The 19,675-nt window shown below is 34.9% G+C and overlaps 1 protein-coding gene and 1 pseudogene across 10 annotated transcripts in view; one reads left to right on the top strand and one right to left on the bottom strand.

Moving 5' to 3' along the window:
- Nucleotides 1-19,675, top strand: part of SENP6 (SUMO specific peptidase 6) — a 115,961-nt gene that overhangs the window by 62,511 nt on the left and 33,775 nt on the right. For all 10 annotated transcript variants that reach the window (XR_004268024.1, XR_004268023.1, XM_032275481.1 and 7 more), the window contains 6 exons: nt 2,706-2,851; nt 7,388-7,685; nt 10,892-11,121; nt 14,487-14,657; nt 18,718-18,751; nt 19,147-19,341. Coding sequence is in view for 8 of the 10 variants with exons in the window: in XM_032275481.1 (XP_032131372.1) it covers nt 2,706-2,851; nt 7,388-7,685; nt 10,892-11,121; nt 14,487-14,657; nt 18,718-18,751; nt 19,147-19,341 (1,074 nt within the window). In the remaining 2 variants the exon portion in view is untranslated. The remainder of the gene's footprint in view (nt 1-2,705; nt 2,852-7,387; nt 7,686-10,891; nt 11,122-14,486; nt 14,658-18,717; nt 18,752-19,146; nt 19,342-19,675) is intronic.
- On the bottom strand, nt 6,127-6,713 carry LOC116549712 (annotated as a pseudogene).

The following is a 19,675-nucleotide window of genomic DNA, read 5'->3' as shown; positions in this document are numbered from 1 at the left end:
CTTCTCAAATGTTTTTCTCTTCTTTCCCTAGAAAATGGAATCCTAATGAAATTTCTTAACCCTGAGACTAACATTTTTGTGTTTTTTACTTAACTCTCTATAGATCCATTCTAGTTTCCTATAACACTATCAGTCATTTATCATTTCTCCTCATAACGTTGGTTTCAAAAGTCTCAGCTTTACCTTCTTAATTATGTCATTCCTTCCTTATCTCTTTCAGAACCTTGTAAATAACCTTGATTTAGATAGGGATCAGAATTTTAGTGTTTTTTTTTTCCATCTATTATCAATTAAAATTTTGAATTATATCAAAGCTTGGGACATTTGTCTCCCTCTTTGTTGGTTATGATGGTAGAGAAAATGTGACATAGACATGATGACATAGATATGGTGAAGAAAAGAGTGTGATTACATAATCAGGATGAAATTATACTGGTTTTTTAAATGTCAGTCTTCAGGATGTGGCAGAAAACTAATTAGATACATGTTTAAGCAAAACCATGTGCAAAGATACTGTGTGACTTAAAAAGGTTAAAAAGTATGTTTATAAGGAAAAAGCTTTCCTTTGGGTACATCATCAAATTTAGTAAGGCCAAAAGAGCTTGTAGGAGCTTGTGTTTTAGGACTGCTTTAGTATAAATTAAATTTTTCAAAAATTTGGTTGTGTTCCAGGCAACTGTGTTCATTTTCTGAATTCTAAAATGTCTGCCTTCTTCTTATAGTGCCTCATCATAGCTCTTCAACGAAGTAACTTAGCCCTCATAAAAATAGTAACTAACACCTGGATGCTCTGGACTGGAGCAGCTGCTCTGTAACCTCAGATTTTAGGTCTTGGGAGAAAAAAAGCACTTTTTAGTTACTCTGTGGCCAGAGGCTAAGTCATTATGGTTCTAGATCCATGCATGAATAATCATCTCTGTGTGCAAAGGTTATGCCATTTTCAGAGTTGACATAGTGACAATGTCTCTTCCTCCAACCCCTGTAATTTCATCTTTTTAAATGTGTCATATAGTTTTATGTTTCTCATTTAATTCATTAATCCAGGAAACTTGTAAAGCCCTTGTGCAGTTTCTAGATGCTGGGAAAACACATGACTAACATAATTTCTGCCCTTCCCAGGAGTGGCAATATAGTGAAGGAACAGAAGTACAAATAACAATAAAATGAGAGCTATGGCAACTCCAAGGATTGCTTACTTGTGCCTAGAGTGAGGCAGAGGCAGCTTCTTAACAATGAAGGGTTTGAATTCACCACATAGATAGGCAGAACTTCACTTGTGAAAAGAACAGCATATGTGAGAGGGTGAAAGAGAGAACACATGAAGAAATGAACCTTTTGAGGTAAAGTTTGAGGGGAAGTAAGATTGAAATATCAACAGAAACTTTTGCTTGCCAAAAGATGGAATTTAATTAGAGTATTAGAATGACAGAGTCACAGTTTTTAACTAGATCACTTTAGCAGTAGTGGGGAAGGATTTGAAGGGAGCAAAATTAGGATGAGGAGATCGGTTTAGGCAAGAGTTAAGCATCAGAAATGTAGTGGCAGTGAGTCTGGAGAGGACAGTGAATTTAAGAGCTGTTTAGAAGCGAAGATGGAGGGACAACGAGTAGTTATCAACTACTTAAATTTCTGACTTTGGTGTCTAGGAAAACAGAGGTACAATGAGAGGGTGATAATCACTTAGTGAAACTTTTTGTGATTGCACTAAGCAAGAATAATTTTATAGGTTTCTTAAGACAGTGTTGTATATTAAACTGTTAGATACTGTTGATTTTTATGCTTCCATAATCTTATTTTTAAAAACCAAATGGTAAAAGATATTAAATATAGGAAACTAGAAGTAGAAGTATTTAACAAAGCTAGGATTGTGCAGGTTAGTTAATTTTTGTTTATGGATTCTTCACTTACGTTTTAGAAATATGTTTAGCCTTTTGTATATTTAATCCTTTGCTGATAAAGTCAGATTGTGATAAATTTTAAATTGGCCTGTTTTGGAGTTCATCAAATCATTTAAAATTTTTAATTATATTTTTAATGAAAAAATTACATTTACATAGAAAAATATCGAGAAAAATTATCTTGTATGTTTTGAAGTTTAAAAAAAAATTAGCTTGAGGCAGGCTTAGTTTAGTTTTCTTTACCCAAATAATTGTACTGTTTGAATTCAGATTTTTCTTATTACTACTCTTACAGTAACTGACTTGGAAAAAAAGAAGGAGACCAGCCTGGGCAACATAGGGAGACCCTGTCTCTACAAATAATAAAAAAATTAGCTGAGTGTGGTGGCACACACCTGTAGTCACAGCTAGTCTGGAGGCTGAGGTGGGAGGATCACTTGAGCTAAGATGTTCGAAATTGGAGTGAGCTATGATTATGCCACTGCATTCCAGCCTGGGTGACAGAATGAGACGTCGTCTCCAAAAAAAAAAGAAAAGAAAGGAAAAAAATAAATATTTGTGAGTATGTGAGAGATTAGGCACAGGAAGGGCTTCTGTTGCCTTAGTAGAACAAAATAAGGCGAAGAGAATGTTGATACACTTGATGAAGTGGTCCACAGTGGGGAGATCCTGCTGAGGAGTGAAAAATAAGAGAAGAGTAAGCCAGGATATAACTATTGGTTTAGTCTTATGTTCTGGTTATTTTTTTGTTGAAACACTAGTTTATTTTAACTAAAAGTTAAAGTTTATTTTTTCTCCTTCCTTTAGAACGTATAATGAAGAAAACAGAAGAGTCCGAATCACAAGTGGAGCCTGAAATTAAGAGGAAAGTACAACAGAAGCGGCACTGTAGTACCTATCAGCCTACTCCTCCTTTATCTCCTGCTTCAAAAAAATGTTTAACCCATTTAGAGGTAAGTAGAGAAATTATTCTTTGTTGCTAATCAGATTGTGTTTTTATTAATATTAGTTTTAGTACTTATTAAATTCTAGGTGATTTTTTTTATCATAGGACCAGAAGAGACCTGAAAAGTTATTTAGGTGAACTATTCTGCCTTTAATAGACCATTTGTATACTTGTGGAAAATAAAAATTTATTTTTCTGTAAATAATTTATCAGTGCTTTCCTGCGACATACTTCAAATGATTGCTGTCTACCAGAAATTTTTTCAAATAATTTTAAGAAGTTGAACACTTAATAGAAGAGAGAAGATCTGTATGTGTATCTCCCAGATTCCTGGTTTTTCACATTTGCTTTATTGTTTTTTCTCTCTATGCCTTTTTTCTTCCTTCTTCCCACCTACCCATAAACATGTATATGTGTATTTTTTGTACTGTTTGAGTTGAAGTTACAAGCATGATGCCCATTTATAAAAATCACACACTTAAGTATTAAATGGTAAATTTTAATACTTGTGTGTGTGATTTTTATAATCAGAGTACAACTGTCAAAATCTCAAAATTAACATTGATCCAAAATTACCATCTCATCCACAAATCCCATTCAAATTTCACCTGAATAATGTCCATTATGAGTATAGAATTCAGTTCAGAGTCATGTGCTGCATTGATGTGCCATGAATCTTTAGTATTTTTCAATAGGAATAATTTCATAGTCTTCCCTTATTTTTCATAATCTTGGTATTTTTTGAGGAGTACAGGACACTTTGTGCCTCAAATTGGATTTGTCTGGTGTTTCCTAATAACGTATGTAGTTTTCAAGAATGCCTCAGAATTGATAATATAATCTTACTGCATTATATCAGGAGACACGTGATGTTGATTTTTATATTAATGTTATTTTACCTTAGTTAAGATGTTCTAGATTTCATCACTGCAACATCAGTTAATAGGTATTTTTACTAATTTATTAATAAGATGTCTAATGTGAGATAGAGATATTCCTTATCCCAAATTTACATATTCATTTTAATCAGCATGTACATATGAATTGTTATTTTACTCAAAAGTGTTACAGTCTGGGCTATAGTCTAGAACTTTCATGATGTTTCATGACTTACCTTGGTGCTCAAATTGTTCCAGATTTGGTTCATATGAATCCCTTCAAGCTGGCCTCTGTTTTTTGTTTTTTTTTGACATGTCTTTATTATTCTTTGATGACATTCATGACATTTACTTCTTTGCTTTTTAGTATAACAAGATGGTCTTACTTATCTTGTATTTATTTATTTATTTTTAGATGGAGTCTCGCTCTGTCACTCAGGCTGGAGTACAGGGGCATGATCTTGGCTCACTGCAACCTCCGCCTCCTGGGTTCAAGCAATTCTTCTGTCTTAGCCTCCAGAGTAGCTGGGACTACAGGTGCATGCCACCACACCTGGCTAATTTTTGTATTTTTAGTAGAGATGCGGTTTCACCATGTTGGCCAAGCTGGTCTTGAACTCCTGACCTCAGGTGATCCACCCACCTTGGCCCCGCAAAGTGCTGGGATTACAGGTGTGAGCCACTGCGCCTGGCCATTATCTTGTATTTCTGTCTCAGCCCTAGAGTCAGGCATCTCTCCAAGGAGCCATGCATACAAAGAGAAGGAAATATCTTCTCCTTTAAGTGGAGGGAACATATTTGGGCACTAGTTGAATTCATTCATACTGGATATTACTGTTTCTAGGCCTTCTCAGTGGACAAAGCTAAGACATACATATATGTGTATTAATGTTTAATACATACTAGGATCCGTGAGTTCACATTGATAACTAATTCTAATCCAACACCACTGTGTTTAATTTTTTTTCTATGTTGCATGTTTGCAACTTTCTTCTCCAGAAGTGATTAACTTGACTCCCATTACCGCCAGTGTATTTACCTGTTAGCTTAGTTTTTTTTTTTTATGTGATAATGTCCTGGCATGCCAGCCTAAGTTTGACTCAGGCCATACAGACATCACCTACTGCTAAACCTGGATAAAGGAGGAGGAAAGCTCCTCCCTAGATGCAACATCTTTCGCCCAGCGGGCATGCAAAAGATACTGTATCTAGATATTGTATCTTTCTTTTTTCAGTTTTTATTTTTTTAAGTTCAGGGGTACATGTACAGGATGTACAGGTATGTTACATAGGTAAACGTGTGCCATGGTGGTTGCTGTACAGATCATTGCATCACCTAGGTATTAAACACAGCAATAATTTTTTTTTTGATGACTGTAATGTCTTCCTTCTTTTACTGTACTTCTATGCCAATTGTTCTTTATTTCTTCTTACTGGAGATAAAGAATTGTAGCCAGCCTCTATGTAATCTTTAATTTCTGGACAAGGTTACTGGTTGTTCTTTCCATGTATAGTGTATGAAATTCTACACTGTTTACCACTTGTAAGAAAAAAGATCTGTGGACTAGGTGCGGTGGCTCACACCTGTAATCCCAGTATTTTGGGAAGCCAAGTCGGGTGGATCACCTGAGATCAGGAGTTTGAAACCAGCCTGGCCAATGTGGTGAAACCCCATCTCTACTAAAAATACAAAAATTAGTCAGGCATGGTGGCAGGTGCCTGTAGTCCCAGCTACTTGGGAGGCTGAGATGGGAGAATCTCTTGAACCCTGGAGGCAGAGGTTGCTGTGAGCCGGGATAGCACCATTTCACTCCAGCCTGGGCAACAAGGGCAAAACTCCGTGTCCAAAAAAAAAAAAAAAAAAAAGAAAGAAAACAGGAGAATTTAGTGGGATTAACATCTTTAGGATATTTAATACAAATGACGTCTCAAAGACAGACTTATTAAGTGCCGTTGGTTATTTATGGGTAGTGTCTTACAAACAGTACATGATATGTAATTTGGAATTGATGTAATTTTGTAAAAAGTCTTCCACTTCTACTGACCAAAGCAGGAAATGAGATTTTAATCAGTTTTTTTTTCTTCAATTTTTTTTGTTTGGAGAGATGGAGTGTCGCTATGTTGCTCCGGCTGGTCTCGAACTTTTGGCCTTAAACAGTCCTGCTTCCGCAGCTTCCCAAAGTGTTGGGTTTACAGGCCTGAGCCACCATGTCCAGGTTTATTCAATTTTTGTTTTCCAAAAAAATTTATACTTAACATAAAATTTTTATGACAATGTATTACTCTACAGTATTCTCTACTAAAACTAATTGAGCAGTATTGAGATTCTAGTTTTTAGAGAATTAGGTTGATCAAATGTTAATCTCTAGTTTTATTTTATTTTTTTTTTTAACAGATAAACAGTTTTATTCATCCTCCTCTTCCTCATCTTCTTCATCTTCCTCTTCCACTTTTTTTCTGGGCAACTTTAGCGGGACCCTTTGCACCATCAGACTTTCCTTTCATTCTTATAGTCAGCAACATCCTTCTCATACTTCTCCTTCAGCTTTGTCGCCTTAGTGATGTAAGACTGCTTTTCGCTGTCATTTAGATTATTCCACATCTCACCCAGCTTTTTTGCCGCGTCTCCAATAGAGATGCCAGGGTTTGTGGATTTGATCTTGGGGCGGAATTCCGAGCAGAACGGAAGAAGCCAGACGGTGGCCTTTTGGGGGCATTAGTATTCTTCTTCTTCTTGCCTCCCTTAGCTGGTCCATAATCCTTCATTTCCCAATCATAGCGCACTTTATCCACCTTTGCCATTTCATCAAATTTAGATTTCTCTTTCCTGGACATTGTCTTCAACCTCTCAGAGCATTTCTTGGAAAATTCTGCAAAATTGACAGGGACCTCTGGGTTTTTCTTCTTATGTTCTTCTCTGCATGTCTGCACAAAGAAGGCGTAAGCAGACATCTTGCCCTTTGGTTTCTTGAGGTCACCTTTAGCCATCCTGACGTCCTGGCCGCAGCCAGCCCAGCCCTAATCTCTAGTTTTTATCATGAAAATTTTATCTTGTTCAGTGTAGTGTATCTGCATTATGTTCCTCATTCTCACAGAATTCCAAGATACATGTTTCTTACCTGATGGAAGGCATATGGTAATAGCTTAGAACATATTTCTTTCCATATTTTAATATTGGGGATTTTAATAGTAGGAATGTGCTTTTTCTGTTTTAGTATCAGTTTTATAAGAGGAAATAGCCCTTTCCCTGGAGTTCTTTTCATTTAGATATGCCCTCTTTACCTTTATTATAGACACTAAAGTAATGGAGTCAATAAGTACTCAGCTTGATCTATCCTCAGATTCTTGGAGACAGAATTATTTTATATATAGTTGACTGCTGGACTAGATTGTCTTAAATTTCTTTCAGCATGCTGATGTTAAATCCCAACTAACATGACTTATTTAGGGTCTCATGGTAGCCATGATGGTAATGATGGGGAAAGAGGGACTTAATTTTGAGACTTTCGAAGGGATTCCTTAATGATGTAATAAATGCCAAAATCTTTTATTTCTTTTGTTCTTTTGGAACTTTAAGTTTCTGAGAACTGTGAATGTTGTCCAAAATGTGGAAAAGAAAAAGAAAATCAGACCAAATGCCAAAGTTGTGGTGTTCTTTTTTCTAAGGATTTGCAAAGAAATTGCAGACAAGCTATTACTTTGAATGAGTCTACTGGACCATTATTAAGAACATCAATTCATCAGAATTCTGGAGGACAGAAGTCACAAAACACAGGATTAACAACCAAGAAGTTTTATGGCAACAGTGTGGAAAAGGTTCCAATTGATATTATTGTGAATTGTGATGATAGTAAGCACAGTTATTTACAGACTAATGGAAAAGTCATTTTACCTGGGGCAAAAATACCCAAAATCACAAACTTGAAAGAAAGGAAAACATGTTTGTCAGACCTAAATGATCCAAGTAAGTATTTTACTCCCTTCAGTATTGCTTATATCAATCCAATATTTTTCACATATATTTTTTACAAACACTATCTCCCACCCATATATATTTTTAATATGAGTGTGAGCTTAAAATTAATCTTGTTCTCATCCTGTCCATCTCAAATAGTTAAAAAAAAAAAAAAAAAACACAGACCTTGACCCTAATGTTAGATGAAATGCCAGTTATACCCAGCATTCTGACTTCAGCCAGATTAATTTAGTCTTTCTGATCTGTAAATCGGTATATTTCCTGCTGATAGTGGTTTTTTTTTTGGGGGTGGGGGGCGAATAAAATAACATATAATATGCATAGCCCAATAAAATATTCAACATATAATTTCCTTGCCACATTTGTTTCTCAATCTATATCCTGTCTTTTTACTCTTATGTATATGTTTGTGGCATGCAATCCTTGTTTATAGTAAATAGCAAAAGATTAGAAACTATTGGGGACTGGTTGACTAGAGTGTACAGCAGTAGTAAAGGAGTGAAAGATCTGATATACTGTGTAGAGTGATTTCCAGAATCTTTAATTAAGTGAATCATGCAAGCTACAGATAAGAGTGTATACAGTGGAGAATGAATGTAATTTCTTTTAAAAAATAGAAACTGGGAGGCTGAGGTAGGCAGATCACAAGGTCAGGGGATCAAGACCAACCTTGCTAACACAGTGAAACCCTGTCTCTACTAAAAATAAGAAAAATTAGCTGGATACGGTGGCACAGGCCTGTAGTCCCAGCTACTCAGGAGGCTGAGGCAGAAGAATCGTTTCAACTTAGCAGGCAGAGGTTGCAGTGAGCTAAGATCACACCACCGCACTCCAGCCTGGGCAACAGAGTGAGACTCCTTCTCAGAAAAAAGAAAAAAGAAGAAGAAACTGGGCACATTGGTGTGTACTTGTATTCCCAGCTACTCAGGAGACTGAGATGAAAGAATTGCTTGGGTCCAGGAGTTGAAGTGCAGCTGGAGTAATATAGCAAGACCCTGCTGCTAAAAAATAATAATTGTAAATAGAACACTAGGCTTCCCTTTTAATATATATTTGTATAGTTTTTCATTAAAAATATAGTTCATGGGCCTTTTTAGAAAAGCTAAATCCATGTATATACACATATATTTGTGTGTATACATACATCTATATATGCCAGGTACTGCGCTAAGCATTTTACATACCGTTTGTTCCTTGCAACAATTCAAGATGCCCTTATTGTCCCTAATTCTATGGAAAAGAGAAATTGAGCCAATTAACTAGTAAGTAGCAAAATCCCACCTCTCAAATGCCGTATATGTAAATATGTTTAGGTCATCTAATCTGACCTGTTAGGTTTTCTGCTAATAAAAGACCAGTGATGAAAGAGAAACCATGCTCGGTATTTGTTCCTCAGACTGGACAGTAAAATTAAAAACACAGGTAAAGAAGTACTGAGATGATGCTTCTCTGGGACATGTACATTACCCGGTAAATATTAATGAAGCATTTATATGTGAAATACTCATAAAGAAAATTGCTCCTACAAGTTCATGCATTCTTTAACATGTGACTTTTGAATGCTTTTTCTTTGACAGGCTGTTTTAGGCCTGGGAATATAGCAGTGAACAAGGCAATGTTCCTGTTCTCTTACAGTCTGTGTGTAGCAGGGAGAAACATGAAAGCAAGTGAACATCCACAACAAAAAACAACAGAAAATTTAAATCAGTTAATCTGACTATATGTGTGCTTACTTTAGATTGGGTTATCAATCAAAGTGATATTTAAACTAATACTTGTGGCCAAAATGTGTAATATTGAGGGAAGTACAATTCAGGCAGGAGCAAACTTGAGGTGTTTGAGGGACAGAAATACTGGCTAATATGCCTGGAGGATAAAGAGAGAAAAACAATATTATGAGAAAATTGGACAAATAGGGGCCAGATTATGTACATTTATAAACCAAAGCAAGAAGTTTGTGTTTGAGTCAAGATATAGAGAGATTTGCCTGCAATTCAGTAATGAATACAAGGTATAAGAGCAAATTACCATCATACTGTCTTTTGCCCACGTCCATTTACTCAACAAGACTTACTGAGCATTAGGCACTGGTCCAGATTCTTCCAAAGACCAGTTACGATTTTAATAACTTCCTGTGTGAGATAAAATTACCTGGCAGTGGCCAGGCACAGTGGCTCACTCCTGTAATCCCAGCAGTTTAGGAGACCAAGACGAACAGATCTCCTGAGGTTGAGACTAGCCTGAACAACATGGCGGGACCCCATCTCTACTAAAAATACAAAAAGTAGCTGGGTGTGGTGGCACATAACATGTAATCCCAGCTACTCGGGAGGCTGAGGCAGGAAAATCACTTGAACCCTGGAGGCGGAGGTTGCAGTGAGCTGAGATCGTGCCACTGTACTGCATCCTGGGTGACAGAATGAGACTCTGTCTCAAAAAAAAAAAAAAAAAAATTACTTGGCTACGTGGAGTTTCACACATATTTACAATGCGTACTATTTTGCAAACAAGTTGTATGCAAATTATTTTTTAGATGTTAAACTTTTTGGGACTCTGAAATAGACCTACTGATAAATATGTAATTCTTCTTGTAACTTACTGATACTGCTGTTTGGGTGAGTGGTAATGGACTGTAGAAACAAATTTTATATTTGTATAATATTTTTTAAAAGATGCCAAGTCTTAGCACTTTCTTCAGATTTAAATTTTCGTCAGAGTGGATTGTATCTTCATTCATTTTAATTATTCTTAGATCTGGAGGAGATCCAAAGCAAATTCAGTATATTTTCCACTTTGGTAATTTATTTGCATTTTTAATGGACAGAGATGAATATAAATAGCCGAGTGGGTAGCTTACACCTGTAATACCAGCACTTTAGGAGGCCTAGGTGGGTGGATCACCTCAGGTCAGGAGTTCGAGACCAGCCTAACCAAAGTGGAGAAACTCCATCTCTACTAAAAAAAAAAGGAAAAAAAATCCAAAATTAGCCAGGTGTGATAGTGCATTCCTGTAATCCCAGCTACATGGGAGGCTGAGGCAGGAGAATCACTTGAACCCAGGAGGCAGAGGTTGTGGTGAGTCAAGAGCGCACCATTGCACATCAGCCTGGACAACGAGAGCGAAGCGCTGTCTCAAAAAAAAAAAAAACTTATATAGTTTTAATATAAATTATAAATTATTAAAATACTTTTAGTCATTTTGTCCAGTGATGATGATGATGACAACGACAGAACTAACAGAAGAGAGAGCATATCTCCTCAGCCTGCTGATTCAGCATGTTCTTCCCCTGCACCATCCACTGGAAAAGTAGAAGCAGCGCTAAATGAAAATACTTGCAGGATAGAGCGTGAACTACGAAGCATTCCAGAAGACTCAGAGTTAAATACAGTTACATTGCCAAGAAAAGCCAGAATGAAAGACCAGGTACTTTTCACATTTGTTGACATTTGTTCAGATTAATGCCTCCATTTTGGGGTGTAAATTTCTTTAGAAGGCAATGTGATAATGTCAGGAGAAAAACATGGATTATTCATTAAGTAGGGCTTAAATGCCATGTAGGAGATTATTTTGAAGAACACTTAGCCATATACAAAAATAAGTTTCAATTAAACTTAAGGTTTAAAGTATAAAAAATTCATCAAGAAAACACAGTATCAACCTTACAATGAAATGTCAGTATATACAAAGATTTCTTGTAAAATCTAGCAGAGAAGTTATCTTAACATGGGTATATTTTATGATAATATTGTGTTTCATTATAGTTTGCTTTATTTTATATTTTACTATAAAAATTTCAGAAAGTTCACATGGTAATATGAACTATTTAAATAATAGATCTAGAACAAATATTTGTAATATAGATGATATACAATATTTTAATGTCTATAATAGACTAAGAACTCATAAAAGTTAGGATAAAATTAAATGAACAAAGGATAAGAATGTACAAAAATAGAAAATTAATGTAGTAAACTACCACATGGAAAACACAAATTAAGAAAAAGGAAATGTAACTGTATTCAGTAGACTTAAAAAATTGTTACAAAATCAACTAATACATGTTGTCAAGAATCCAAGGGAAGGGATACTTTTTCAATTTGCTAATAGAAAAGGAAGTTACTATGGCCTTTTGGGAAAGAAATGTAAAAATAACTATTAAAAAAATTTTTAGTGTGTACTATTTGACCAAATAATTAATTTCTTTGACTCTACCTCACAGGTATTCCTCTTTTCCTCAGTATGTAAGGCTTTATATGCAAACATGACCATTGGCGCAAACAACTACAAACAAAATCATTGCCTGTTAATATGTGTATGGCTGAAGAAGTTATGGCATATCCATATGATCCAGCCATTGAAAATGAAAATTAGAACTTATATCAGTGACTTTTAGGATTTCTGCATGGCACTAAGTGAGAATACCAAAATAGGGAAATATATATATATATATTACTTTAGTAAAAATATTTTATAAAATAATAAACTTGTAAAAATATGATAAACTTGTATGTTAAATTCTGTATGTATGTGTTTATACGTGTCAGTGGTTATAGTAATACAGATAAAAATATGGCAACATATGTACTTGGCTGTTAAGATGGGAACCTTGAAAAATAAAAAACAAGAAGCAATCATAAGGATAATAGAAAAATATATGGATTCATTTAAATCTTTAATTAAAGGGGGGGAGTCTTGCTCTGTCAGTCAGGCTGTGATTACAGGTGCAAGCCACTGCCCCCAGCTGGATTAATATTTTTATATAATCTTACAGAATGCCTTTCCAACATGGCAGTATAAGCAAAAATAGTAAATGAAAAGATGAATATATTTGATTAGATAAAAAGTAAAACAGTGTGGCAAAACACCACTCTAAGCACAATTCAATAGGTAGATGCAAATGGAAAATAGTGAGCTATGTGACAAAGTATAAAGTGGTCCTTTATATATTCTTAATTTTTTAAAAATCAAGAAATAGAGGCACACCATAAGGAAATAAGGAAAGAAAACGAATAGAATTCAAAAAAATGTAGTAATCATCGTAGTGAAAATGAAATTAAAATGCCTTTTGTTAACTGCAGATTGCTAAAAAATTTCAAACTATGATGTTGTCTCATCGTGATCAGTGTTTGGAGAAGTGGAATGTTGAGTGTATAAGTTGGTATAACTTAAAACTGTTAAGGCAACTTGTCAGTAATTCTAACTGTCTACCACAATTAGAATTAAAATTCTAATTTTAGACTGCAAAAATGCTCTTTGAAGAATAGTTTGTTATGGCAAAATATTGGAAAGAATTCAGGTGTCCAAATATGAGTTCAGTTAAATGAGTGATGAATTTCCATGTAATGGAATTTTTAGGTGAGCAGTTTTCAGACCGACACACTGAACCATAAGGGTACTTCAGAGTGTACTCTCTTCGATGATGTTCTATGGAGGGTGTGGACCATTCAAATTCTAGACTAAATCCCTTATTGTGGATTCAACTGCAGCAGGTCTTATCTGTTTTATTAGAGAGTTAAATAACCTCTCATTTGAAGATATAACTCTGCCACTAAAATCAAAACGAAGGAAAACAAAACACTTTTAAACATCTCTAACAGGTTTCTTTAATAATAAGGGAAAATAGATCGGATGCAGTGGCTTATGCTGTAATCCCAGCACTTTGGGAGGCTGAGTCAAGCAGATTGCCTGAGGGCAGGAGTTTGAGACCAGTCTGGCCAACATGGTGAATCCCTGTCCCTACTAAAAATACAAAAAAAGTTAGCCTGGTGTGGTGGTGTGCGCCTGTAATCCCTGCTACTGTACTTGAGAGGCTGAGGCAGGGGTATTGCTTGAACCAGGGAGGTGGAGGTAAGCCGACACCGTGCCAGTGCATTCCAGCCTGGGCAGCAGAGCAAGACTCCATCTCAAAAAATAATAAGGGAAAGTGTTAATGATAAATCTGTTAATAAGCCTGAAAAAGCAGGTTACAGAATCATACATATATGATGATCATATTTTGTTTCAAATACATATTTTTTCCTGTGACATAGATCGTAGAAATGCCTTTAGAAGGGTAATAGGAATGGTGGACATTCTTTTCCCTTGTTTTCTATCAAGATAATGTTTTATTCTTGCAATGATAATAAAGATACTAATATAATTACTTATAATTAAAATAATATACCTATATAAAATGTTTATGATTAATTTCTATTTGGAGTGACTGGAATCATAATTTAACAGATGAAATAGTTTATGTAAATATATAAAGAAGGGTTCTTGTGTAATATGAATAATCATTTCCCTAAATTGCTTGCTTTCTAAAGAATTGCTGATTTAATTCAAGTACGACTGCCATTATAACTAGCAGGATTTTACTATGAATGAAGCACTCTGCTAAACTGCTTTTTATGCATTAACTCAGTTGAGTAGATACTCTTACTCTGCTTATTTTACAGTTTAGGGAACCAAAACTTATGCAAGTTATTCAGTTTTACTAGATCAGATCTTTGAAAGGTGGTGTGGCTGTTAGAATCCCGGCAGTGTGATTCCTAGAGTAGTATTCCTGACTGACATACTGTGACTTAAATTTAAATAATAACTAAAAGAATAACTAAGCTAAATAAGATACAAGGATTTACTATTATATAAAAACCATGAATATTTGTTTTATCTAACACTGTTGAAGGAAAATCCATTTTATGTTGTGATATTTACATTTCTTATATTGGGTCTTTGCATATTTGTATACTTAGCTTGCAGCCTTGTTTTAGTAAATTATTAAGTGAAAATTTTCTTTTCCTTTTTAGTTTGGCAATTCTATTATCAACACACCTCTAAAACGTCGTAAAGTGTTTTCTCAAGAAACTTCAGTTGATCCTTTATCTTTAAGCTGCCAAAGTTCCTTTGACAGTGTCATTTTAAACTGTCGAAGTATCCGAGTAGGAACACTCTTTCGGCTATTAATAGAGCCTGTAATTGTAAGTATATTCTTAAGCTCTTTACTGTACCAATTATAACGTTAAAAATTCCATTGCTAAAGCTAATATATAATCAAAATTTATAAACTAAAATATTTAATAGAATATTAAAATCAGCTCAAGATTTCACATTGCTTTAAAAGTATATAAATAGTAGCTCCTCACCATTAAAATGAGTTAGAAAACCTTCCAATATGTTACTGTTTTATTATCATGCCAGCTAAGTACTTGAAAATAATATATTAAATAACTGTAGTGAGAGAATGAAGCTTCCAGAAGCTTTGGGGTCTGCTGGAAAATGTATTATAACATCAAGACTCGTGGAAATAGATTACTGTACTATAATAGTTACCCGGAAGGCACTGTGCATTAGACTAGTTCATTGTCCACAGTGCCCAAAGGACATTGTGTACTTTATCTTACCCATCATACCTGTGTACTTACTATTCTGCTTCCACCAATCCAAGTTTTTATTTTCTGTTTGAAATTTTAATATAATCTCCTTAACTAGCCCTCTTAGTCATCATTTTTCTCTCTAATGTGTGCTAATCATTGTTGCTAGATTAATTGTAAAGCACTGTATTTATTCCATAAGCCCTTATTTTAGAATGTCTTAACTTGGTGTCCCCATTTGTTTCTAACTCTTATTTCAAACTCTGTCTCCTAATATTGTCCTTTGCACATAAAGCACTGTCTTTAAGAGAACTGACTGCCGAGCGCGGTGGCTCGTGCTTGTAATCCCAACACTTTGGCAAGCCGAGGTGGGGGGATCACGAGGTCAGGAGTTCAAGACCATTGTGGCTAATATAGTGAAACCCCATCTCTACTAAAATTACAAAAATTAGCCAGGCATGGTGGCATGCACCTGAAGTCCCAGCTGTTTGGGAAGCTGAGGCAGGAAAATAGCTTGAACCTGGGAGTCGGAGGTTGCAGTGAGCTGAGATCACGTTAGTGCACTCCAGCCTGGGTGACAGAGCGAAACTCTGTCTCAAAAAAAATAAAAGAGAGGACTTGTTAACAGCAGGAAAGGTATAAGGTATTTTATTATTTAATGTAATGAATAATAACTTTTTTTTCTGGTAAAGGCTCATGGTTTTAGGATACAGTATGATCAAAAGAAAAAAAATTGTTTATAGCAGCAAATGAAATATGAACCTGATTTCTTAGCAGAGCACACAGCTCTATAGGAATCCAGCATGTTTTTCTTTTCCATCAAAAACCTTAAGCTTCTCACAATTTAAAAACTAGAAAGTTTCACAAGTACCGTGGAAATTTAAAGCAAATTATATATAAAGTGTCTACCCTTTATTGCCCAATAATATTGTAACATATGTCATTGTTTTTAGTGATTTATGAAATTTGTATTTTGTTACAGCCCTTGTGCTGCTATCTTTCCTGGTTTCTGTCAATTAACAAAAATGTCATTGTCACTTTATACCTCAAAAATTTTCAGGAGTATCCTGTAACTTTCATGGCTTTCTCCCACATTAACACTATTATTTATAATTCTTCAGTGTGATGAATAAGGTTTTGCTGATGATTTAGACATTTAATTAAAAAGTTGCATATTTAGTCTTAAAGCTATTTATGAAGAACTGCATTAAAATTTGGATGAATTTTTCCAATAGGCTAAATATGCTTCAGTGAAGAAAAACCTTGTAAATTTAGTTAAAAAAATAAAAGGCAGTATATGTAACATAAAATGTGTCAGTTTAAAAAATTATAATGCTAAATGAAATATTCCAGCCAAAAAATACAATGTGGAAATTTGCAGTGTGGTGTTAACCTTAGTTGTAGCATGAGATTTTTCACAAAGGGCATTCTTTATTGAAGAATAGTTAGTGCATCTATAACTTCTTTAGATGGTGTGAATAAAAAGATGATTGGTATTTTCTTCTTTTCGAACATAGTTTCCTTATGTTTTGTAGTGAAATGATTTATCTGCCAAGTTATGATTAATCTGAGAAACAGGTTTTAAATGTTTTACTATATTTAATGTTTTATAAAATCCTATACTTGTTTATCATTAGATAATTTAATCATTTTAATTTGCTCAGTAATGTGATTGCCATTATTTACAAGTGTCTATTTAAAAGCAAGTGCTTTTCAAAAGAAGCAAATTGGCTTATGTTGTTAGGAATACCACATATGCACAAATATAAAGCAATCCCTCATTTTTCAAATGTGAAGATATAAAATCAAGGCTTTCATTCAATTTAAATTTAGAAACTTTCACAATATAGGTGAAATAGACTCATGTCTACTTATGTTATTAATATTATGTGTGTTTTACTTATACATTTCTAAATGACAAATATTTAGACATAACTTCTTTCAATTCCTTTATCTCATACAACAATTTTATTTAAATGCTTTCTGTCAGCCAGGTACAGTGATTGATACCTGTAATCCCAGCACTTTGGGAGGCTAAGATAGGTGGATCACTTGAGGTCATGAGTTCGAAACTAGCCTGGCCAACATGCCAAAACCCCGTCTCTACTAAAACTATAAAAATTAATGGGGCATGGTGGCATGCATCTGTAACCCCAGCTACTAGGGAGGCTGAGTCAGGAGAATCACTTGAACCTGTAAGGTGGAGGTTGCAGTGAGCCAAGATTGCCCTACTGCCTTCCAGTTTGGATAACAGAGCAAGACTCTTTCTTGAATGAATGAATGAATGAATGCTTTGTGCCATGATTATTGACACTTTTTAAATCAGCTAACATTTTTCCAGAACATATAATGTCAATATCCATGTATGCTAGAATGTTTTGCAAGCTACCATACTCATTTTTTTAAAATGACGAAGTCTGTCTATGTTTCTCAGACTGGAGTGCAGTGCTACAGTCATAGCTAACTGTAACCTTGAACTCCTAGGCACAAGCAATCAATCCACCTCAGTCTCCAGAGTAGTTGGGACTTACAGGCACATGCCATCTATACCCAGCCTTTTTTTTTTTTTTGAGATGGTGTCTCACTGTTTTTGCCCAGGCTGGAGTGCAGTGGCACAATCTTGGCTTATTGCAACCTCTGCCTCCTGGGTTCAAGCAATTCTCCTGCCTCAGCCTTCCAAGTAGCTGGGATTACAGGAGCACACTACCACGCCTGGCTGATTTTTTATAGTTTTAGTAGAGACCGGGTTTCACCAGGTTGGCCAGTCAGGTCTCCAACTCTTGGGCTCAAGGGATCCTCCCAGAATGCTGGGATAACGGTTAAAAGCCACCATTCCCTGCTGTTACTGATACTTAGGTCCCCAAATAATGTGTTACTTTCCAGTGAAACCAGTTATCATACTCTTTTCAAGCACAATCTCTAGAAAGTATGTTTAGAGACATTCTAGACTTTGCAATTATTGTAGTAATTGCTAAATTTATTTTGTATTTTCTTGCTTTCTTTTTTCATGTTATAAAAATCTTCAAACTGAAAAGTTGAAAGAATTTTGCAATGAACATTTATATAACTGTCAGCTAAGTTCTACCATTAGCATTTTATTGTATTTTCTTTCCATATATCTATTCATCCCTCTGTATGCTCATTTATCTTGTTTATTTAAGGCATTTGAAAGTACTTGCCTCCTTTTCTGAATCTGTTAACTTCTGTAAAATAATTAATTTAGGTTGCATTAGTCTTAATGTGCCTTTTCCACATTGAAATAATTAGTTAGAAAATCGCTATTTTGTAACTACCAGTAGTAACTAATTTAGGCAACGACCCTCAATGGATGCGAAAACCATTGAGTGAATGTCAATCCTCCATGACATGTAGTTTACCTATATAACAGACCTGCATATATACCCCTGAACCTAAAATAAAAGTTTAAAAAAAGAGAGAAAGGAAAGAAACAGTGCTGGAAGGAATGTGGCAAGATGTTAACAGTTTAACAGCTAGTGAATTTAGGTAAGGAATATTTAGGTGTTCATTGTAATGTTATGCCAGCTTCTCTGTGGGATTTTAAGAGATGAACCGGTAATATAATAAACATTCTAAGTACTTGAGTAAAAAAGTGAAGCCTGCCTTTCTTTATAAGTCTAGATCAATACTAATTCATCTTATTTTTTAGTTTTGTTTAGATTTTATCAAGATACAGCTAGACGGTAAGCTATTTTATGTCTTTTTACTCACTAAAGCTTTCTTTACACTTTAAAGCACTTTATAGAAATAAAAGATTAAATAATATTCATAGAGTTATATTAAGATGATTAGTTATTACATACATCTACTTACCAAAGGGCGTATATCTTGGTGTAATTTTGTTCAGTAATGTCACAGAGCCTAAGTTTTTAGAACCCTTTCTTCATTTGGAAAAAATAAAAAAGCTTCATTAAGGCAGTTACGAAGATTTTTTTTTTTCCCCATAAGAGCAATGATTTACAGAGCATAATAAATATATGCTTACATTCAAACTTGTATTTCCTCACAGTTTCTCCCATTCATTATATTACCCTCTTAAGAATTGATTACTTTTCTGTTTCCATTTGTTTTCCTCCAGAACCAGACCATGAACCTGTAGAGATTATTTTAAATACCTCTGATCTAACTAAATGTGAATGGTGTAATGTCCGAAAATTACCTGTAGTGTTTCTTCAGGCAATACCAGCAGTTTATCAAAAGCTGAGCATGCAACTGCAAATGAATAAGGAGGATAAAGTTTGGAATGATTGTAAAGGAATAAATAAATTAACAAGTAAGTTGTGTAAAACAGATAATAGATAATTATAATAGATACTGTATTTACAATATCTGTTGAATAGCAAAATGTGGGTGCACTTTGACAAATGCCTTAGATGTATATTACCTACAATTCTCACAGCTACCTTGTGAAATAGATATTACTTTTTCCATTTTACAGATGAGGAAAAACTCACAGAAAGTGGAAGGGCTGAAGATAAAATCCATACTTACTTATTTAGAAAGTTTCTAAGTGGGCTGGGCACAGTTGCTCACACCTGTAATCCCAGCACTTTGGGAGGTGAGGTGGGTGGATCACCTGAAGTCAGGAGTTCACGACCAGCCTGGGC

Source organism: Sapajus apella, unplaced genomic scaffold (genome assembly GCF_009761245.1).
Source record: "Sapajus apella isolate SASKATOON/1434 unplaced genomic scaffold, GSC_monkey_1.0 scaffold6, whole genome shotgun sequence".
Classification (NCBI taxonomy): Eukaryota; Metazoa; Chordata; class Mammalia; order Primates; family Cebidae; genus Sapajus; species Sapajus apella.
The sequence above is the reverse complement of the archived record's forward strand: the minus strand, read 5'-3'. Positions and strand labels throughout refer to the sequence as shown.